At 43.5% G+C, this 22,067-nt stretch overlaps 4 protein-coding genes across 5 annotated transcripts; 3 read left to right on the top strand and 1 right to left on the bottom strand.

The window, feature by feature from the left end:
• The first annotated feature begins 93 nt into the window (after positions 1 to 93).
• LOC115575947 (oocyte zinc finger protein XlCOF6-like) lies at positions 94 to 4,165 on the top strand. The gene is made up of 4 exons (XM_030408384.1): positions 94 to 688; positions 971 to 1,335; positions 1,540 to 1,609; positions 1,770 to 4,165. The coding sequence occupies exons 1-4, from the start codon at positions 274 to 276 to the stop codon at positions 3,362 to 3,364; spliced, it is 2,445 nt and encodes an 814-aa protein (XP_030264244.1). The 5' UTR covers positions 94 to 273; the 3' UTR covers positions 3,365 to 4,165.
• A 142-nt stretch (positions 4,166 to 4,307) lies between these two features.
• Positions 4,308 to 8,139, top strand: LOC115595544 (zinc finger protein 708-like). 2 transcript variants are annotated; one of them, XM_030440175.1, is made up of 4 exons: positions 4,308 to 4,528; positions 5,584 to 5,923; positions 6,141 to 6,221; positions 6,579 to 8,139. In XM_030440175.1, exons 1-4 carry the CDS (start codon positions 4,400 to 4,402, stop codon positions 8,045 to 8,047), a joined length of 2,019 nt encoding a protein of 672 aa, XP_030296035.1. In that variant the 5' UTR covers positions 4,308 to 4,399; the 3' UTR covers positions 8,048 to 8,139. The 2 variants fall into 2 exon arrangements, with proteins under 2 accessions (XP_030296035.1, XP_030296025.1); XM_030440165.1 differs by having other exon boundaries at positions 6,141 to 6,236.
• A 2,289-nt stretch (positions 8,140 to 10,428) lies between these two features.
• On the top strand, positions 10,429 to 17,199 carry LOC115575616 (gastrula zinc finger protein XlCGF26.1-like). The gene is made up of 8 exons (XM_030407820.1): positions 10,429 to 10,722; positions 11,579 to 11,677; positions 12,459 to 12,675; positions 12,779 to 12,849; positions 13,327 to 13,452; positions 13,640 to 13,925; positions 14,045 to 14,790; positions 15,663 to 17,199. Exons 1-8 carry the CDS (start codon positions 10,573 to 10,575, stop codon positions 15,927 to 15,929), a joined length of 1,962 nt encoding a protein of 653 aa, XP_030263680.1. The 5' UTR covers positions 10,429 to 10,572; the 3' UTR covers positions 15,930 to 17,199.
• Positions 16,222 to 20,409, bottom strand: LOC115575604 (leucine-rich repeat-containing protein 15). Its single transcript, XM_030407810.1, has 3 exons — positions 20,365 to 20,409; positions 19,702 to 19,926; positions 16,222 to 19,504 (listed from the first exon to the last, which is right to left on the bottom strand). The coding sequence occupies exons 2-3, from the start codon at positions 19,912 to 19,914 to the stop codon at positions 17,642 to 17,644; spliced, it is 2,076 nt and encodes a 691-aa protein (XP_030263670.1). The 5' UTR covers positions 19,915 to 19,926; positions 20,365 to 20,409; the 3' UTR covers positions 16,222 to 17,641.
• Positions 20,410 to 22,067: the final 1,658 nt, after the last annotated feature.

The raw sequence follows: 22,067 nt of genomic DNA, 5'->3' as shown, positions 1-22,067 counted from the left end.
AAAATATCGTTTTTTATCTGTATTTACCTTAAGTGGGCTGTCTATCAATTTTATTTTGAAATGTACACGTGACACCGGAAGCGGATGTGGGAGACGGAACCTTTTCAGGAACGCACAGTCCGCCATGTAGGACAGCGAAAACGTTAACACGGAAGAAAGACAGTTGTTGTGGTTCAGCTCTTCGGACTATGATTTAAGTTTCTGTTTATTCTTTAAAATGCGCTCCGAACCTTCGGACACAGCGGGCTGAGTTTATCACCGGACTGGATCAAAATGGAGGCGAGGTTCGGCAGCGAGGTGGCGACAGTCGTTGAAGTCGCCATTCAGGCGACCGTGTCTGTTTTCAGGGATGCCTGGACGAAAGAGGCGCCAAACACGGAGTGGGACGAGGCGAAGGTGGGCGAAATCCAGGAGATAGAGAAGTGTCTGGTGGGCCAGATCCACAAAGTGTTCACGGAGTTCTCCTCCGAGCTGTTCGAGGAGAACGAGGCTCTGCGGGCCAAAGTGGAGCAGCTGGAGGATGTGCTGCAGAGGAAAGCCGGGCAGCTGGAGCAGGAGCTGGAGGCCAGAGTGGGTCAGCTGGTCCGGGAGATGGAGCAGCTGGAGAACGAGCTGAAGAGCATCCGTGAAGGCAGCAAGCCAGGGCCCGACCCGACCCACATCCTGCTGCAGGACGGAGCTGTTATAGGTGAGGGGCAGTCATCAATCACCCAATCAATCACTCTGATCACCACATGAAAACTCATACCTCACTCAGACTGAGGTGATAAACATCAGATGAGAGGTTTTTACAGCCCTCAAAACAAAGATATTTCAGATCAGCTGGATCTTTGACATTCCTGCTCCATAATCTTGATATCTGCAGATGCAATATGTGAAATTTCTTTCTTTTGTTTGTGTGCCAGTTGATTACATTCTACATGATCAGAGCAGTCATTGATTCATGTCTCTGTGTCTGGAAACAACTCAGGATCACCGGAGTTATCTGCCTCCACCGATCAAGCTGCTGCGAAGGAATCCACCTCGGACCCTCCTCCGATTTCACCAGGCAGCACAGAAGCAGCTCCCAGCTCCACAGCTGCATCTGTGACCATCCCCAAACCTTCGACAGCCCCGATGATGTTTGTTGGCAGAGTCAGCTCTGCTCCTACCGAGTTGTTGGACGGTGGCAGCCAAGTGTTCGCCCAGGCCCCCACGCCACCGACAGCTGTGTCTGATCCAACTGGAGCAACACAGCTCGTCCTCAAACCAGCTGCCTCACCGGGGTTCACGCCTCAAGATGCCCCCAGTCCAGACTCCAGCACCGCCAGTGGTGTCGACTCGACACAGGAAAAGGTTCAGTGTCCCTGATGTTTTAGGTTTAACTCTGTAGATTTAGATTTGTGTGGAAACAAGAATCTTAAACTCTGCTAGATACTGTACCGTGAAGTGTCTGTGTACTGTGACGCTAAGGAAACAATTTACTGTTTGGGTTCTGATTGCATTTCATTGCGTGCAACCAACTTTTTACAATCCCAATTATTTCCTTTTGCATCGCAGAAATCTGTGGAAGAGGGACCTCCAGGGAAGTCAAAGAGGATCAGGAGACCAACTTCTAAACTTAAAGAAGGTATGATTCGCTTTCCTACTCTTTCTTCTGACAGGGTGTGACCATCACATTAGAGATAACAAGAATGAATAGAGGGTACATTTCACAAAAGGTAAATATTAAAATGAAATCCTCAGAGTATGGTACGCTAATTTCATAAATGTCTTCCCTCTATTTCCAGTTTACACTGACAACAGCACCGAGGAGAACCAAATCAAGTCCGGTGGGGCGCAGAGAAGAAGGATTAAAAAGAAAGAGTCAGAGACAGTGAACCGCTTCTCCTGTGAGCACTGTGCCGCCAGTTTTCCTTTGAAAGCTGAACTGAAGAAACACACGAAGCTCCACCAGATGCCTTTCCCCTGTGAGCAGTGTGGCAGAAGTTTCCTCGAAAAGAAGTCTCTGGAGAATCACGTTTTACGCCACGAGACGCGTAAAACTCCGCTGCCCTTCCCCTGTCCTCGGTGTAAGAGATCGTACAGAAAAGAGGAGTCGCTGCAGAATCACCTCAAGCGTCACCAGAGGTCGAAACCACCGAAGCCATTCGCCTGCGATCAGTGTGGGAGAACATTCAGAATTCAGCAGTCTCTGGAAAACCACCTCTTGCGCCATGAGAAGTGGAAGCAAATGATCAAGTGTGAGCATTGTGACCGGACTTTCAGGACGTCGGTGCTGCTGAAATGTCACATGTCCGTGCACTCTGAAGAAAGGCCGTTCAGCTGTGCGATATGTGGGAAGGAGTTCAAGAGTAAAGACACACTTCGCTTTCACCAGATGGTCCACACGAACACCAAAAAATACAAATGCACGATGTGCGACGAGACTTTCAAATACGCCCACTCCCTGACTGTCCATAAGAGGAAACACACCGGCGTCACTCCGTTCATCTGCACCGTGTGCAACAGGTCATACAGGACCGGCACCGCTCTGAAAAGACACAGCGTCGTCCACACCGGAGAGAAACCGTTCACCTGTCACATCTGTGGAGCGAGGTTCAGCCTGAACAACAACCTCAAGAGACATATCCGCATTCACACAGGAGAGAAGCCGTTCACCTGCCAGGAGTGCGGCAAGAGCTTCTCAGACAACACCAAGCTCAAGTCCCACATGCTCATCCACGGTGCCAGAAAACCTTTCATGTGCGACCTGTGCGGGAAGACTTTCCTCTTCAACTGCAGGCTGCTGATACATCAGCGGTACGTGCATTCGAACAGGGGCGAGGAAACGGACGACACGCACAGATTTTTACAGACTAGAAGGCGAAACAAGTCTTTGGTGAAACCGTTCAGCTGCAAAATCTGCCTGAAAGGTTTCAGCACCGCAGGTTCTCTCAAGCTTCATGAAAAAGGCCACAGTGAGCACAAGGAGTTCAACTGCCCCATTTGTGCGAAGTCTTTCCACAACAAATACTCGTTCGCTTATCACCAGAGGAGCCACGCCGGGGAGAAGCCCTGCGTCTGCGAGGTGTGTGGGAAGAGGTTTTTCCATACTGGCAGTCTGAAGCAGCACGAGCGGATTCACACCGGGGAAAAACCGTACAAGTGTGACCAGTGCGGCAAGGCCTTCAGAACAGACGGGAACTACTACAGACACCTGCGGATCCACACGGGAGAGAAACCGTTTGAATGTATGTACTGTCAAAGGAAGTTCCACCAATCAAATCAGCTCAAGTCCCACATGCAGATCCACACGGGGCAGAAGCTCTACGCGTGTCCGCAGTGTGGTCGAGGATTCTCCGACTCGAGGCAGCTCAAGAAGCACAGCTGTGACGGCTCGTAGGCGACGTGATGCTGCGACGTGTTGTCCACCAGAAAGCTCAAAAATGTTGCTAATATGTTGTGTTAAGGGAAACAAAATACTTTAGAGCGTGGCTTCGTCTAATTATGCTCAAAATATGAAAAGCTGATGCAATTCACTTAATTACCATCCTAGTTTAGACAGAAAAATGTGTCTATTCCGATGAAAACATGCTCAGTATTTGCAGTTATTAAATAAAAAAAGAAAACATTTGCTCGTGATGACTTCAGTGGCAAATAGATGCTTGTGTCTTCACATTTGCGTTTAGCTTTTTTTTGGGCTGTTGGTCAAATAAGGAGAATTAACACAGCTAGAGTTAAGACGTAAATCACATGTAAGTTTTACAGTATTTAATAGTAAACGTAGTTAAAGTGTGTTTTTCTTCTTCGGCTATTGAAAACATTAAAAACACAGATGCTGCTGCTGGATTTAAAAACAAATTTAATTTAAAAGTCATAAAGCTCCACGTGAAATGAGGTATTGAGAGACAGATACCTCTATAAAAGTATTGAAGGTGATAAATGCATTATTGTCAGGTTCATACTTTGAACACTTGTTTGAGGACTTGGTGTCAGTTGCTGAGAGGAACTTTTATTTCTCTTCGCCAGTTGAGTCGATATTAAAGTGAAGACTGAAGTCATTTTCCAATGACTATTTTATTTTGAAAGATTTCTGGTTTACGGTTGTTTTGTATTAATTTATGTTTTGTGAATTCAAAATAGTCCTTTAGAAGACCATACACATTTAATTATTTTCAAGAAAAATCTGAAATTGTTAAAGGAATGTGTAATTTACAGTTATGTGTAATATGGCACAGCATTTCTTCTTTTTTTTTTTTTTTTTTTCGTTTGTTATTGCAATAAAAGAATATTTGCTACCGAAGCCACTTCAAGAGTTTTATTTTGAAGTCGGATTTTACCTTTGTGCCGCTGCCTCCACTTCCGGGCTCGATGGCGGTTACACCGCCGTTATTTTTCTTCGCCTCTGTATGAGTCGCCTGATAACTTTAAAGGTAAAATGTCAGCAAACGTGGTGTTTTATTCAGAAACAAAGTTAATCGTGGAGACCGCCATCAAGACCGCTTTTGGTGTTATCGAAAATGCCAAAGAAGAAAATTCATTAAAGAAGCCAAATGTGAGACGGAAGGTGAGTGAACGGTTTGTTTTAACGATGAACGGGTCAATCAAACGGCCGCGGTCAGAGCGGAGTAGCGGGTCAGAGATACTGTAGCTGGAGGAGATTGTGTCGATGGAGGAAAGACGAGTAGAGAGACTGCGTAATACTAAGCAACAAAGATGGCGGACTGTCATCACAGACGAGCTAGCTTAAATCGTCGAGTTAAGAGTTGTTGTGTGGGGGAAACAAAGTTCTGGTGGTCTATAAGGTGGAAATTGTTGCATAAATATTAGCGAGGGCTTAATTTGGGTTTTATAAAGTACAGTTATGTGTTTGTATTAATGGCGTCTGATTAAAAACTAACATCCAGAGATACGAGACGTAAAGAGAATAACCTGTCTTTAACTAAAACACTTAAAGTATCCGATATAAAATGTAAGTTACCTACTAGACAAGTATAAAAAATAATCCCCTGGTTAATACATTTACATAATTATCAACAATGATTTATAGGTTAATAAGAAAACATGCCAAATTGTGTCACTACACACGTCACACCTCTTTGTAATGGATTTTACAGCTTCTTCTGTTTAATGTTAATATTTATTATGAAAAATCAGCATTTCTTTCCAATAGCTTCCATATCATGTGACCCAGTGACTCCTCACAAATGCTGAAAGGTATTCCAAAAAGGAAAAAATAAGACACATCTCTATCTTATTAGATTTAACTGCTTCTTCTACAAAAGTCTACACAATTTCCCAGAACCCAAAGTATCTTTAATTTGCTTCTTTTGTTAAACTAACAGTTCAGAACCCAAAGACTCTTCATTTAATGTCAATGACAGAGACACGCAGCAGATCTTCATATTTAAGAAGCTGGAACAGACGAATGTTTGACAAAGAAGTCACTGAAATGATTTATCAATATTATAAACATTTTATTTTGATAGACAAATCAATTAATTGTCGAGCAGTCTCTGCAGCTCAAGTTTCCACCATAAATAAATCTATCATCATATCATTTTATTTAACAGATGTTTTGTTACAAATTGTGTGATAACTGTTTTATTTTCATCCTCACAGCCAGAGTTGGTCGACATTGCAGAAGTGTTGGCACGGGAGGTGGCGAGGAAGATCAACGCCATTTTCTCCCAACTGTCCTCAACGCTGCTCAGTGACAACCAGACTCTGAAGGCCAGAGTGGGACGGCTGGAGAGCGAGCTGACGACGGTGACTAAAGACTACGAAAATGCCAGATTGTGGAGAGAAAACGTGCTGAGCGGCTGCCCGGTGCTGTTCGAGCAGAGCGGGCTGATCTACACCTTGAAGCCTTTCGGGGTGTTAAAAAAAAAAACGGATCAGGTGACGGAGGGAGTCACCGAATCATCTCCTGCTGCTGGGACGCAGAGTGGACATGATGCTGGTAAATTCTACTAAAGGAAAATATTATCCTCATTAAAAACTTACTGTAAGTCCTTTTGGGAAAGTAGACAAAGCGTGTGGGGTCCTAAAATAAGCTCTAGGATGTAGTGAACGTCACACTAATGTAACTGAGACCAGTGGCCAGTGTTAATATTGAGGACATAATATTTACAGTTCATTCTAACAATGTCTAATGTGTCTTTGTTTGTTTTCTTCAGTATTAACTTCTTGTTCAGATGGTGAGGAAGCAACAGAGGAGCTGAACTCTGAAGCTGCGTCCTCAACAGTCAGCAGACAAGGTGAGAGTTTAAAAGGTAAATGTGGAAGTAAACCTCATAAACACACAAGAGTAAAGACATTTTTGAAGTGTGAATTCTGTGATGTGTGGGACAAAATCCGGATATAATATGAAAATATCTTTGAAATATGTCACTGTGTCAGGGATCATCTGCTTACTCACTGACAGAAAAGGAAACTACGGTCAAAAACAATAATTGTTTTGATATGTAACATTGAGATGTGCATTATTCCTGGTCAGATATTGTTTTCAGGTAACAGTGGCTTGCAATGATTTAAAATAAATCAAATAATGATTCATGTGTGACATGATAACTGTGACATGTGTGGTAACGTTTTATATTATCCCTCCTGTCTAGACGCCGCACAGGATGATTCCACAACCAACACGGCAGAATCCAAAAACACTGACAGCCAGAACACCCAGAGAGCAGAAGCGAGGAAGAAAGCGAAGGTGTTTGTGTGTGACGTCTGTAACAAGAGCTTCAACCGGCAGCTTCACCTGCAGAAGCACATGAACACTCACAGAGAACCCTTCGCCTGCGACCAGTGCCCGAGGAAATTCAGGAACACAGCGACTTTTGAGCATCACCTGCTGCGACACGAGGAGAGGAAGTCTGTTACCTTCAAGTGCCAGATCTGTAACAAGTCATTCAAAACAAAAATGCACCTGAAGACTCATCAGCTCGTGCACACGGGCACGAGGCCGTTCGTCTGCTCCACCTGCGGGAAGGGCTTCAAAACGAAACGCAACCTGCAGGCTCATCAGGTCGTTCACACATCCGAAAAGCCGCACAAGTGCTCGGACTGCGGGGAGAGTTTCAGGTACGCGTTCACGCTGCAGTGCCACAGAAGTGTTCACACTGGTGAGCATCCTTACAAATGCACGGTGTGTGGCAAAGCTTTTACAAAGAGGAGATCGCTCAGGGCACACCAGTCGGTCCACAGAGGGAAAATATTTACCTGTGAGACGTGTGGAGCGGGCTTCACCCTCCAACACAACCTGAAGAGACACATTCGTATTCACACAGGTGAAAAACCGTTCAAATGTAAAGTCTGCGGGCTGAGTTTCATCCAGGACAACAAGCTGAAGGCTCACATGCTTCTTCACGGTGCCTCAAAGTCCTTCATGTGTGACCTGTGTGGGAAGACTTTTCTCTACAACTGCCAGCTGCAGAAACACCAGAAAGTTCCTCACCATGAAAAACACGGGTCCGTCATGAGAAGGCAAATTCGAGAACGAGGGAACCGCAGAGTTATCTACCGACGGGACAGGACGACTGTCGATGTGACGCCCTTGAGCTGCAAGACCTGCCGAAAGGGCTTCGACACCGTGTCTTTACTGAAAAGACACGAGCTCATTCACACAGGAAACATGCAGTACACCTGCGACACGTGTGGAAAGTCCTTTTTCTACAAAGCTACATACGATTATCATCGACGGATCCACTCAGGGGAACGGCCTTTCGCTTGTGATGTGTGTGGGAAGGCGTTCATCGTCCATCAGGCTCTCAAGTCCCACAAACTGCAGCACTCCGGAGAGAAACCACATAAATGCCAGCTGTGCGGCAAGGCCTTCAGGATCTACGCCAGCTACCGAAGACACTTACGGATCCACACAGGGGAGAAGCCCTACGAGTGTGAAGTGTGTGGAGTGAGATTCAGGCAGCTCGGACACGTCAAGGTTCACATGCAGGTCCACACAGGAGAGAAACCGTACTCCTGTAGCAGCTGTGGACTCGGATTTTCAGACTCAAGACTGCTCAAGAGACATAACTGTAGTGGGAAACCACAGAAAATGTTAGGGAGCACAATCACTACGTCATGAAACTGACTCATTTTTTAAATTCTTTTCTGTGGTAGATCTCAAATGTCATGTCAGGACAAAACACAGTAATTAAATCAGTTTAGAAAACTGAATTGTTGCATTGTTGTGCTTGATTCAGATTGTGCTTGGAAAATATTTGCTTTGAAAATGTTATCTACCTCATTATGAGAGTTTCAACTAAACTGACCACAGTCTAAAACTAAAGGATTAGTTTCATGTTCCGGGCGAATAGTTATAAAATTGTTTTGGGAGTGTGGTAGCAGGTTAGACTGTTGATTAACAGCTTTTATTTAGAAAGGGAAATATATGGCTTTATATATAATTAATATACATCTTCTCTGGTGTGGTTGCAAAATGTAGCTAGTGTAATGTAATGAATATATTAGAGTAGCTGCATTCTACAACTAAACTCGAGAAGATTTTTTTTCTTTATGTGTTGGATTTACATTAGTTTTAAAGTTTTGTCACTTTTATTTTGAAAGTAATTGGCCGGAAGTACGTTTTTGGTTGATGTAGTTCCTGGCTGTGGCCACAGGAGGGCGGCAAACACCCCAGATCCTACGTGTTGTCATGTCGCTAACTCCGGCAGACATCTAAACATGATATCCAGAAGGTAAAACTTTAATTTAAACAATTTTCATTAATACATTTTAATAATAAGGAGGACGTAAACATTTCATGTGCGTTTCGCAAACTAGGATTATTGGCGTGGTGTGTTACCGCGATGTAGTTCCTGAATGTGACCGCAGGAGGGCAGCAAACACTCGCGGTTGACGACAGAGTTCACGTCAACAGCTAGCATGACGTTCACAACACTGAAAATAACGCTGTAATAATCGAACCAGGTGGATTGTATGAACAAAGTATCCATGAATTTATGTAGTGATGTAGTTTCTCACTGTGACCACTGGAGGGCAGTCTTTACACTAGATATTCAACTTCACTAGCGTCAAGGCAGACACAATGCCATGCTAATACTTCCGGTGGAATTCTAAAAAAATAAAATAGTTCAGAACTTCCATATATACAGGCTGGATATAGTGTAGTTGCAAAGATTAGCAATTACAGGGTAATCCCAAGGGTCCTTCAAATCCTTGAGAACTTGTGAATTAGAGGGGAAAAATCAAGACCTTGACAGATAATCATAAAGAGACACGCCTCATGACTGTACACTTTATTTTATATGATTGAAACTTAAGTGTGTTGTTGTCTGTAGCTTTTGTGAGACATGCCAGCTCTCAGTATCAAACTTCTCTCTCTTGAATTTGAGGGAACTGGGTCTAGAAAGTCCTTGAAAAAATCATTTAATTTGATGTTTAAAGGAGAACTTCGGTCGATTTAAACATGCAGCTTCATTGCTCAAGCTACCCTTGACTTGCCAGCACCGAAGACGCAAACACATTTGGTCCAACCATTACAGAGCTCCGTGAACGAAGACTTAGCATTGAACGCTAACAGCATGGGGTCAGAACTTTACACTGTGTTTTAAGCGTCTTAACATGCTCCACATCTCACACCAAAAGTTATGCAACATCAGCAGACACCTTAGCACACAGCACTGTAGCGTGTATGACTCAAAATGAATAAAAAAGTAGTTAAAACAGTGTGTTTGTGCAAGGAGCTACATACCTGTTTGTTGACATCGGCGTCTTCCGGTAGCTAGACCAAACTAGTCAATCCGTCGAGCGTGCACTTACTCCCTCACTGGCGGAGACGGAAACGTATTCCAGCATTTTCGTGTGTATGTTCATAATGTACATGTCCATGTTACAGCCTGTCATGAGCCATGAGCCTTACAATAGCCTGTTAAGCCTGTTAAGTGCACACTCGATGGATATGCTAGTTTGGTCTAGCTACCGGAAGGCACGGATGTCAACAAACAGGTGTGTGGCTGCTTGCACAAACACACTGTTTTAACTACTTTTTTATTCATTTTGAGTCATACACGCTACAGTGCTGTGTGCTAAGGTATCTGCTGATGTTGCATAACTTTTGGTGTGAGATGTGGCGCATGTTAAGATGCTTAAAACACAGTGTAAAGTTCTGACCCCATGCTGTTAGCGTTCAATGCTACGTCTCCGATCACGGAGCTCTGTAATGGCTGGACCAAATTTGTTGGCGTCTTCGGTACTGGCAAGTCAAGGGTAGCTTGAGCAATGAAGCTGCATGTTTAAATCGACCGAAGTTCTCCTTTAAGAAGGTGTAGGAACCATGCTGTGATCACACTCACAAAAACTACTTCCTTGTTTAATTTAATTTATGTTTGAAACAACCACATATCATACTCAGTGTGAGGAAATGGTGAGATGTTTTCGTCTGAGTGCGAAAGATAAAAAAAGAACGTAGTGCGTGCTTTTATTTTGAAGAACATGAACCGGGAAGAGGAAGTTGGTCTCCGTGTTGTGAGCGGCACGAGTTTTGTCACCATAACGACAATATTGTAGCATCAACAAGCTGTTAGATCCATTTTACAATCACAGAAGAGAAACACACTCATAGGCGACATATTTTTTTTTTTTGCCAGAATGTCAGATTTGGAGGCGCAGGTGGGCGCCATTTTGGAGATAATGGTCAACGCGACTGTCACAGAAATTAGCAAAGTTGTCGGCGGCTCCGATTCAACAGATCCAGAAGTGTCATCCTGTGAAAACACACACGGGTCGTCGGCTGACACGGTACGTTAACGCTCACCTGTTGCTGTGTGTGTGTGTGTGTGTGTGTGTCACATCTTCCTCTCTGTGTTGACGCTCCCTCCTCGGCTGGCGTCTAAACAACCAGCTGATCATAGAAATAGAAGAGCTAGCTAGCTGCTCCAGTTAGCTTCCAACAACCAAACTCATGTAACAACACATATCGGGGCTGTTCTGCTGAGTGGAGCGTATATTCAGGTCACCTCGGATTAAATTTATAAATCTGGTTGAACAAGTTAGCATAACAAGTGAGAAGAATCCATCTTTGATCGCCATTTTGAGTTAGCCAGCGGGCCCAGGCGCATCTATCTGCTGTATGTCTACAGACGGCTCAGCTACAGGTTTCATCACCTGCACGACCAGAAGCTATTGATCACTTATCAATAATTACAGCCAGTGGGGAGATTTATCTATGTGCATTTAGTCAAGTGCTTTACTCCAGTACAGTTTTGTGGTACTTGAGTATTTCCATTGTACGTTACTTTTTACTTCTACTCCACTACATTTTCTGTGATTTACTTGATACCTACGTTACAAGTTACTTTACAGAATCAGATAATCAGTACATAATAGAACACAGGAATAAATGATTAGTGATGAAATGTAACTGATTACATTTACTCAAGTTTAATTTAGTCTACAATTTTGAGGTTCTTGTACTTTACTTGAGTATTTCCATTTTCTGCTACTTTATATTACAACTTCACTACATTTTTACAAGTATTACTCCCCTTAATTATCTGCAACAGTCAGTAGATGTGTCACTCTTTGCTCTGATACATGCTGAGTGTGTATTCAGTGTGTGTCTGCCTCTCATGGTGATCTGCGTTCCTTCCATCAGGTGATCCAGTTCAGCGTCTTCATGACGTCTCTGGCTCGAGAAGCCGTGGAGAAGATCTGCCAGCTTTTCCACGAATGTTCCTCTGTGCTGCAGTTAGAAGTACGTCACATTAGTGCGCCGGTACTTTATATCTGAATGTGATCTGTCATCAGTCATTGTCAGTTTCTCCTGATTACAGTCTTGTTCTTGTGATCAGGAACAAGTGTAATCATGAAAAGGAAAATGAAATGCAATAAGAATGAATGTATCGATCAATTAAAATGAGCGTTAAATGGAAAAGTGAATAAACAGGCAAATTAATTCAGACTTTAATAAATACAGGACATCAAAACAGACAACAGCAATGTTGTCCCATTTTTTAAAATCAATTAATGCCTTTGTTTACATGTAATATTAGTTATATGTTGTGCATTTCATAGCATATAAATTCATTTATTAAGCCATTTATTTACATCTTTATTTATTTGCCCATACCTGTAATGCTAAGACAGTCTTCGTTTTTACTGTTTTGCTTTTTTTTACACTTCTTTGTCACTTCAAAAAAAGATCAGGGCTACAAATGAGCAGTAAGTTAAAATGGAGGGAAAAAAACTGAGAATAAAGCAAATGTTTCTAATGTTTTAACAATATTACAATAATGTGACATTTCTGGTAAATAAATATTTAGCCAGCTAGAGAAAATGTTACAATAAAAGCAAAAAATATGAATATTAAAGGGTTAATTACCACTGGACAATGTGACATTTCGCCAGTTTTCATGATGTCACTGAATGTATCGTTATATCATCCAACCGTAGTGAAAAACCAGATGACTACAACATTGTCAACTCTGACTTTGTGATGATTCCTGTTTAAAAAATTCTTCTGTTTGTCCCTGCAGGTGACCCAGGGTGCTGCAGACACTGAGGACATGAGGAGGAGACTGGAGGCGGCAGAGACGGAGCTGAAGCTGGCGCTGCAGGGCCACAGAGGGCCGAAGGAGGCGGAGGGGCAGACGGAGGGAGGCAGCAGGCCGGAGGAGGGAAGGAGAGCTCCGAGCGCCGGGGCAGAAGGAGAGACCGTCCAGAGCCAGCGCTCAGGGAGGAAGAGTCGCAGAGGTGATGAGTTTATCCTCTAATTGTGTTGTTTGTCTTTATCAAACATCCAGCGGAGAAGTGGCTGTCAGATATAATATACTAACAGCTCTTTAAATGTTTACAGTTGGGGCTAGTGGTGAGGCTGGAGTGAAGAGATCACCTATAATTCATCTGTGGAAAGGCCGAACTTATGAGGTAAAATCCTGTCTCGTCTTTTGCAATCTGGCATCCTTGTTGAGTTTCATACTGTTCTCTCTTTCCTACTTCCTGTTTTCTTTCTCATACCAGGTCGGATTTCTAAAGAAATCTCACCAACTACAATACCCGATGTCTAACAATGAGATTTGAATTGTTTTCAAGTTTTTTTGGTAAACTACTTTGTAGTTTATCCCAGAGGGTTATTCAGACCACAAACCAGTTCTGTATGGAGCTGTTATTGTGCACAGGGGCATCGTCAGGCTGAAACAGGACATGGTCTTCCCCAAACTGTTGCACAATGTTTTTTCCAAATACTTTTATGATATTTCCCCCTTATTCTAAGGAACTGAACCATCGAAAACAGACCTAGACGGAAAGTACACAAAAATATGCCTCTTTTTTTTAGTTCCCTACTTGGGAACCCAGACACTGTGTTGTGACTTTTAAATCTGTCCTTGTTCTCACTTCTCTCAGGACAGCATCCAACCTGTGATAATAAAGGAGGAAGGATTGGAGGCGCTCGCCGACCAGGCGTCCTCTGATTCTGGTCAGTACAGAGATGACCCGAGCCAGGACGATGGTGACGACCCGGACTACCAGGTCGACCTCTCACATACCTCAACTCTATAATCTCTATTTTTATTTTTGCCTGACTATGTCCCCAACTATTATATTAAGAATTGAGCACACATACTTTACATGGTCTGTGTTTTTTCTTAATTAAGGAATGTAAAGTAGAGGTGGGTATTAGCAGTTGTTTAAACAGTTTGGAAAATGTTTCCATTAGCTGGAGCCAGAGGACGCAGATGACGGTGAGCCAGGTTACACCACCAGACCTAAACGTGCTGCGAAGCCGAAGATCCTTCGAGGCCGAGCAAAGAAGGAGAGCCAGAGTGAGAACCAGCAACCTCTGAGCTGCAAACACTGCAGGAAAACTTTCACCAAGCTGCTGCAGCTCAAAGCCCATCAGGCTGTCCACGGAGCGAACGCGGAGAAGCCTTTTCACTGCTCGCAGTGCGGCCGAGGCTTCTCATTCCAGCGAAGCCTCAATGCACACATGCTGCTTCATACAGGTGAGTGCTCAGCTTTTCTCACATCATAAATGAAAAAGAGCAGCGGCAAATCCTTACACAAGAGGCTGGAGGCTTTAAAAATGACTGAAAAGATGAATCAATGTGCTTTATGTCTACAGGTGAGAGACCACACACCTGTGATGTCTGTGGGAAAGGTTTCACCCTGAAGCAGCTCCTGAGGAACCACCAGCGACTCCACGCCGAGGTCCGGCCGTTCCGCTGTGAACAGTGTGGAAAGAGTTTTTATCGAGCTCACGGCCTGAAAATGCATCAGATGGTCCACACAGGAGAGCGGGCCTATAACTGCCAGTACTGCAACAAAAGCTTCACAATACAAGGTAACCTGCAGCGCCACCTGCGCATACACACGGGGGAGAAGCCGTTCAGGTGCGAGACGTGTGGCAAAAGCTTCAACCAGGCCGACACTCTGAAAGGCCATCAGAGGATACACACAGGCGAGCGTCCCTTCAGCTGTGAGACCTGTGGCAAGTGTTTCATCCAGAAGAGTGCCTTGAAGATGCATCAGAAGACCTCCCACTCAGGCGAGAACTCGCTGGCATGCATAGCATGCGGCACTACGTTGGCCTGCGTGGACTCTCTCCGGAAACACCTCCAGACGCATGCGGCGACCATTCCGTGTACGTGCGTGCTGTGCGGGCGGAAGCTCAGCTCAATCACTGACCTGCGGTCGCATCAGCAGCACCACACAGTGGACAGGCCTCACAGCTGCGGGCTCTGCGGGAAGAGCTTCAAGTCGTCCAGTTACCTGAAGATTCACCTGAAGACGCACAGCGGGGAGAGGCCCTTCTCCTGTGACATCTGCGGCCGTATGTTCACACAGCACAGCAGCCTTAAATCACATCAGGTAGGCTTGAATCGATTGTTGTTGTTGTGAAGGACAAGTTCAACAAAAGATTTCATCATTCCTGTCATTTGCTGGTTTGAATTAGAATTGATAATCAATTCATTGTAAGTAGTTATTTTCTTTACAAAATGGCAGAAAAAGAGTTTTCAACCTCTCATGTGGAGTTTACTCTCTTTATATCATATGAACTTAATATCTTCAGGTGTCTGACAAACAAAACAAAACATTTAAAGACATCACCTTCGAGTAGCTGCGATGAGCTGGCGACTCGTCCAGGGTGTACCCTGGCCTACGCCCATAGAGTAAGTCTGGATTTGGCCCCAGTAAGCCCCGCAACCCCTTAGGGGGGAAAAAAGCGGCAACATCCCGCGACCCTCATGGATAAGCGGAAAGAAAACGGAACGGAACGGAACGGAACCTTCGAGTAGCTCAGATGGACATTTCTAACTATTTTCCTGAATTGCTTCCAGTGATGTCACTCAGTGGCTAAGTTGCATTGTGGGTAATGTAGGCACCAGGTTTTGAAAAAAGCAGTCGACTCGATTAGCATTACACTCCTACACCACTGTTGGATTCATCATGGACAGTTTCAATGTCACCTTTTTTTACTCCACACATTCTTCTTCTTTTCAAAACCAAATGATTACCCACAATGCAAGGTAGCCACTGAGTGACATCACTGGAGGCAGTTTGTCAGATTAGACACAAACCTTTAAGTACAGGTCTTGATTAAATGTACTTAGTTACATTTCACCACTGAGACCTTTCTAGCATGAGGTCCAGTGTCGTGTATATCTTAATGTAAGTCTTTTTACAATTGTTTGTCCTACTGTGAAAATTATCTACTTGACAGTTTTTTTCCCTTTTTGAAGGTGGTCCACACAGGAGAGAAGCCGTTCAGCTGCGACACGTGTGGGAAATGTTTCAGCAACACGGGCAATCTGAACCGACACCAGCGTATCCACACGGGGGAGAAGCCGTTCAGCTGCGACACCTGCGGACGCAGCTTCAACCAGGGCAACAGTCTGAAAGCCCACCAGCAGATACACACCGGAGAGAAACAGTTCATGTGCGACAAGTGTGGGAAGAGCTTCTCCTACCTGAGGAACCTGAAGGACCACAAGTGCTTCTACATCTGAAGCTAGTCTGTGATGAGACACCTGCCCTGGCGGCAGAGTGGATGGAGTGAGCTTCCTCTACCTGAGTGACTGGATAATTAAAGAAGAGTTTGCAGTGAAAGTAGTTTTGGTGATCGTATGTGAGCACCTTGTTGTGTTTTAAATCTGAGGCATTCTCCTGACAGACTGGCACTGAGTGAAACAGGTGTGAAAGCTTGAATCTGGTACGACAGTAAGAACTAAGAAGAGCAGATCGAGGTGTTTGGTTTGTTTTAAAGGTATAAATGTCCCAAATGGAAAAATAAACATAGGAAAGCAAAATGTGACATTTATTTGTGGGAATAACTGACAGTACACATTCCCAAAGCATCATAGTATCATTAGTGGCTTCTTTTTTTTTAATATAGATATATTTGTAAGCAGAGTTTGCTGGCAGATGTCTGGCTGAACGTTTAAGAAAAAGACTGTGATTAAAACATTACTGTGTTTTGAATCTCCTGTGCACAAGATGATTGTCTTCTTTGAATAAGAAATGGATCTTGTGGGAAAAAAAATATTTTTTGTGGACAAGATGATGATAACTTGAACGCACAAGATAAAAAATAATTCGCGTTCACATCACTTCAGGCACTCCGTCGACTTGTGATACAGTAAGACTGAATAAATTGTGACAAATAGAGCTACGTGATTTGCAGACAGGTACCTCAACAAAAAGCCAGCAGAACACCACAATTGAAAGAACAAATTCCAAATTAAAGATCGGCCTCTAAACTGACTAAACTCAAACTCATTTAGAGGGACAGTGGCCAACGTGGGATTAGATTTAAAAGTTTACAAGCTATTTTCATTACAGTCAGACTCCCAGTCTTACTCAAACAATCTTACCAGCCACAATTACAATTTATCAATGTGATGTTATTTCTCATCTAAGACTGTAAAATCAAAGACTGTAAAGCCACGACTGACTGATTTTACTGTGCGCAGCTTTTTTCAGGATTCAAAACAACCCTGTTTAAGTTGTAAGATTGATATTTATAATGGTTTAACCAACCTGAAAAGTGCTTTTTTTTTTGCCTTTTTTTCCAGACATGGTTTAAAAACTTGTGATCTCCAGTAGATACACGAAATGCAACCGTTTGCCTTGTGTGTTTAATCAAAGCCAATGTGTTCTTATGATAGTGAAACAGTTATTTTGTCAGAATGTTTCATCTGTAACTCATCTTGTGGAGTCTATGATTGTTATATCTCAACTTTGTGACTGTGAGTCAAACTATAAACAGTGAAATTTAAATCGTGTGTTTGTTTGTTTTTCATTTTATTTCAAAATGCATTCAACACACTCAGCAAGTCATAAACATGTTTGTTGTTGTGAAGTCCGTTTTTTCACAGTTTTTGTGAACACATGCTCGACATTCACATCCTCATAGTGAGGCTCTTAGTCTCTTTATGTTATTAATGCCAATTATTTGTGCTCCCTTTTCCCAGAATGTGATTGTCAATGATGATTACTTACTTTTACAGTTTTGCAAGAATCCTCCTAATAGAAATCTATCTTGCTCTTTTGCAGGATCACAATATTCCAGTCTGGATTTGACACTGTTTTTGAATGCATCTAGAGAAATACAAATGTACAGTACACAGGTCAGGGTGCAAATACTTAAAAACCAAAGGCAGACATGAAAAAGCAAAGACAGGAAACATGGTTAAAGAGGACCAAACCATTACAGAGGATGTCACAGTGTGCTGACTAATATGAGAAAAAGCAGATTCAGCATTTCTAGAGGAAATGAGGGTGATGGGCCGCTTGTAGCGCTTGTAATGCAATGATCTCTCAACGACATTGGAGACAGAGCTGCCTGTGAGAGTGGTGCATCCTGCCGAGACAGAGAGGAGGAGAAACACACCGGCTGGTCTCCGAGCTTCTCTCTGTGCATGTTGACCCAGCTGCTGATGTAAACTACACGTTTACAGGTGCAGTCCCACAAATTACCTGACAGACAGACAGCACTGAGGTTTCCTAAGAACTCAAAAGTCCCATTCTCCACTGCTCTGAGCTGGTTGGACTTCAAACTCAGCTTCTGGAGGTTTGTAAGTCCTTGAAACACATCAGGCTGCAAGTGAGTCAGCTTGTTTCCGTCCAGGTTGAGTTCTCTTAGCTTTGAAAGTCGGGCAAAGAGCTGAGAATTTAAAATCGCCAAGCTGTTGTTCTTCAGAAGAAGCCTGCGAAGGTTATGCAGTAGATGGAAGGTGTTGAATGGGATGACGCGCAGCCGATTGGAGCTCAACTTAAGCTCTTTAAGGCGAGTCAACTCTGCGAAGTGATCAGGAGACAGATCTGAGATACGGTTCTTGTCCAGATCCAGTGTTGTAAGATGTTTCAGATCCCCGAGCAGGCTTGTGGGAAGGTAACCGATGTGGTTTCCATCTAGTCCTAACTCTCTTAAACCGACGAGGCCACTGAACTGGTCTGGGTGTAGAGAGGAGATTCGGTTGCGAGAGAGCTTCAGAGATTTCAGCCTCACCAAACCATGGAAGACCGAGGCATGGAGGAGCCTGATGTGGTTGTCATGGAGGTGTATCTCCTTGAGGTCCCTCATCTTGTGGAAAATACCTCTGGGAAGGTGTCTCAGAGTGTTGTGCTCCAAGTAAAGGTTCTCTAGTGACTTGAGCTTGTGAAGCAGATCAGGGTGGAGCTCCAGGATGCGGTTGTTGGACAGATGTAGTTCGCTGAGGTTGGATAATGAATCAAATACCCCGACTCCTATGTCAGAGATCAGATTGCTGTCCAGCTGCAACTCTGTCAAGTTGTTCAAGTTAAAGAATACATCTGGAGAGAGAGCTGTCAGTCTGTTCCTGTACAAATCAAGTAACTCAAGGTGTCTGAGGTCGTGGAAGACTTTCGGGGGAAGAGAGTGGAAGAGGTTGAGACTGAGGCCCAGCTCCTTTAGCATGGTCAGACCTCTCAGGGATCCCTGGGACAGAGTGGTCAGGTTGTTGTTGCTCAGGTCTAGATGAACTAACAGACTCAGTGAGGAGAAGCAGCCATCTGGAAGGCTGTTGATGCTGTTCATCCGTAGATTCAGATGTGTCAGCCTGTTTACATCCCTCAGCGCCTCAGTTGGAGCAGTGACCAGCAGATTTCTACTCAGGTCAAGATGTTGGAGACCTGTCGCTCCTCTGAAGCTGCCGCCATCCAAACTTGTGATTCTGTTTCTAGACAGAACAAGTTTCTTCAACACAGACAAGCTCTTGAACACACCTTCCTCTATCTTTGTTATATTGTTATGGTTAAGCTGGAGCTCAGCAAGGGAATAGGAACCTTCCAATGCTCCAACTTCTAACATTTGAATCTGGTTAAAGTTTACAGTCAGTGTTGTCAGGTTAGCTAATCCACGGAGGAATCCGATTGGCAGGAATTGGATCTGGTTCTCACTCAGGTCCAGTAAGGTGAGAGCAGGGCAGTTTTGGAACTGACCCGGGTGAAGAAACATCAGGCCATTGTCACGTAAGAAGAGCTTAGAGAGCCTCGTCATATTGGGCCAAACTGCATTGAGGGACAGGAAGTCATTCAGATGATTACTGGTTAGGTCCAGAACCTGACAGACGATCCAGGAAGGAAAGAAGTCAGGTTAGAATAATTCTTTAGAAATGTCAAAATGAAGAAAATATGTAATGGAAAATGTAACCTGGGTTGTTCCTGCTGCTGGAGCCTCTAGCCAACAGGGCACAGTGCTGCATCATGTTCAAAAACATCGCACACAAACAACAGTTTTAGGCTGTTTGAGTTTCATACCTGCAGCTCCTCCAGCCCACGCTGTGGTATTTCCTGTATCTTGTTGTACGAGACATACAGCCTCTCTGTGCTGTCGGGCAGCTCAGGTATCTGATTCAGTTCTCCCTTACACACAACAGAAGTCAGGTTGTGGAGGCATTGGCAGGTTGGGGGGCAGAGGTTAGACGCCCACACCAAGTGGCTCAAGGAGGCCAGAGCTAAGACTGCCAGCATGGTTGGCTTGAGCTGAAAACAGACATGGATCATGGAGGACAATACTGTAATATTAATTTGCTTTAGATGTGAAAGAGAACTGAGTAAAAAAGGTGAGTTAAAACGGTTTGAATTTCTCATTACAACTAATGTTTTCTTCTTTTTATCAGATGTATTCTCTGTTTGTACCGATATGTATTCTGAATTACTTTTATTTTCTTCATTTTGCATGTTGTATTCCTAGAACAATCATAATTCTGACTTGTGAAGGCCTCATATTAGTTGAAGAGAAATAAACTTTATATTCCTGAAGGAAATATTGATAATTAGTTGGTCTCAAAAATTCCTTTTTTGTATTCTTTTCTACTTTTAGTCAAAGGTTTTGTACAATTGTCCATTTAGAATAAAAAAATCAAACGTTTTTCAAGTGCATCGATAGGCTGTTGCAATTACGCTTAAATTAAAACTTACCACTGACGAGAAGGCAGCGCTGAAGTTGTGTTTTGCTGCAGGATGTTTTCGCAAACAACTGAGACTGTAGTCTGTCTAACTCGACTATACAAGCTGCTCTGTAAGTTATTTGTCGCAGAGGAAGGTGTGGTTACGAAATGGGACCAGCAGACTTCCAACCAATGTGGTTATACAGTAAGTTTGCATTTCTGACAAAAACATAACTGCACGACACAGTTTCAGACAAAAACTCCCCACTGCACACTGACAAACCGCAGCCATAGACCCGTCATTTATAACTTTTACTTCTGGAGAAATCGAGAGTCAACACAGAATGGGCTTATGTTACGTTATGTTATGTTATGTTTTTAACATTTTACATTTTAAAGCCACAACTTACCAAATCAGATATCAGGAATACAGTTTACAAATGTTATTTTTCTTGGAGAAATATTCAGAGGAAGCAGGAATTTGTGAAAATTTCATAAATCAAACTTGATAGAATTGATGCATCGATTTTTTATTTGGCTTAAAACATCTAGATGCATTCATGATTACAGAGAGCTAAACGAGAGAGAAAATGTGTTGCAACCTAAAGCTGAATATTTCCATTCAAGCTTTGCATGATTCAAAAAGATGGGAAATGCAATTTAAATAGAGTCAGAGTTGAGACCTGGTCCAGTCCTTTGACAAGCAAGTTTGGGATTATGGTTTAGTTCTTTCAAATGTACAGTAAAATGACTCTCTGTGTATGCTATTGTACTTTTATCCTTGTGTGGACTTTGTCTCTTCCTCTCTCCCTCCAAGGGCTGTTGAGGATCAATCCAGATTTTGAAGGTAGAAGAAGGTTTGTGTGAGGGCGAGGTCAGGCGTGCAGCTGTGATGGTTACACTCAAGGAAGTCGATGGAGGTGCGCACAAGTGTCAAAGCACACAAATATGTGTTTGTTTGTGTGTTGATGGCTTTAGGGTCAGCATGAGCAACAGGCCGGATCAATCCCTGCTGACGTGCTCAGAGCTGCAATAATCACTAGCTTTGGTACACACACACGCACACACACACTCTCTCTCTCAAATGCAGATACCAACTGAAGCAGATTCACCTCCCCTTCCATAGCCCATTAGATGTATTGATGATTCCACATCCAGTGTTTTTTTTTCCTCTAATTGGTTTATACACAGCTGACCGGATAGAGATGACATGATGTCGGTGCACTCTATAACACAGTGTTCAGAACAGCCTCTGTAATCCGTGGAAATATGGACCGCTGAACCGGTTGTTCTTTCCAGCATCGATTCTATCGCTGTTTCAGCAGCAGCAGCAGCAGCAGCAGCAGCACTCTGCTCTCCTAGCAAACCTCTTTCTTTCTCTGCGTCTGTGCAGAGGGATGACAGTGAACCTTCTTGTTCCAGCATTTTCCTCTTAATCTGCAGGGCTTCCGGTCACTGAAGGTCTCATTCATAACAAGGAAGTAGGGGTGCGAGGGGACGATGAGGCCCTGGGTTCGCTCCAACAGGTCCCGATCGGTCCAGGTAAGACTTGTTTCAGACATGAATCCAGTTACTCAAGGATGTGATTCCCTCTGCCTTTAATTCTTTACGGACTTTATACAGGTGCTTTTCTTTCCTTTTTTACCTTCTATACCACAGTAGGTAGTTAATGTGACATAATATAATGGTGGCATCTGTGTGCATCTCATTCTGGAACAACAGTATCTCAAACAA

The sequence above is a fragment of the Sparus aurata genome, chromosome 2, assembly GCF_900880675.1.
Source record: "Sparus aurata chromosome 2, fSpaAur1.1, whole genome shotgun sequence".
Classification (NCBI taxonomy): domain Eukaryota; kingdom Metazoa; phylum Chordata; class Actinopteri; order Spariformes; family Sparidae; genus Sparus; species Sparus aurata.
Note: the sequence above shows the minus strand (reverse complement) of the source record. Positions and strands in the feature narration are given on the sequence as shown.

Bases quoted from the DNA above. Each gene is read 5' to 3' on its own strand.
- LOC115595544 (XM_030440165.1), top strand. From the start codon at position 4,400: ATGTCAGCAAACGTGGTGTTTTATTCAGAAACAAAGTTAATCGTGGAG. The intron at 5,924-6,140 runs GTAAATTCTACT...TGTTTTCTTCAG, and splicing joins GCAGAGTGGACATGATGCTG to TATTAACTTCTTGTTCAGAT. The intron at 6,237-6,578 runs GTAAATGTGGAA...CCTCCTGTCTAG, and splicing joins ACAAGGTGAGAGTTTAAAAG to ACGCCGCACAGGATGATTCC.
- LOC115575947 (XM_030408384.1), top strand. From the start codon at position 274: ATGGAGGCGAGGTTCGGCAGCGAGGTGGCGACAGTCGTTGAAGTCGCC. The intron at 689-970 runs GTGAGGGGCAGT...GAAACAACTCAG, and splicing joins GCAGGACGGAGCTGTTATAG to GATCACCGGAGTTATCTGCC. The intron at 1,610-1,769 runs GTATGATTCGCT...CTCTATTTCCAG, and splicing joins AACTTCTAAACTTAAAGAAG to TTTACACTGACAACAGCACC.
- LOC115575604 (XM_030407810.1), bottom strand. From the start codon at position 19,914: ATGCTGGCAGTCTTAGCTCTGGCCTCCTTGAGCCACTTGGTGTGGGCG. The intron at 19,505-19,701 runs GTATGAAACTCA...ATCGTCTGTCAG, and splicing joins GTGGGCTGGAGGAGCTGCAG to GTTCTGGACCTAACCAGTAA.
- LOC115575616 (XM_030407820.1), top strand. From the start codon at position 10,573: ATGTCAGATTTGGAGGCGCAGGTGGGCGCCATTTTGGAGATAATGGTC. The intron at 13,453-13,639 runs GTCGACCTCTCA...TGTTTCCATTAG, and splicing joins GTGACGACCCGGACTACCAG to CTGGAGCCAGAGGACGCAGA. The intron at 14,791-15,662 runs GTAGGCTTGAAT...CCCTTTTTGAAG, and splicing joins GCAGCCTTAAATCACATCAG to GTGGTCCACACAGGAGAGAA.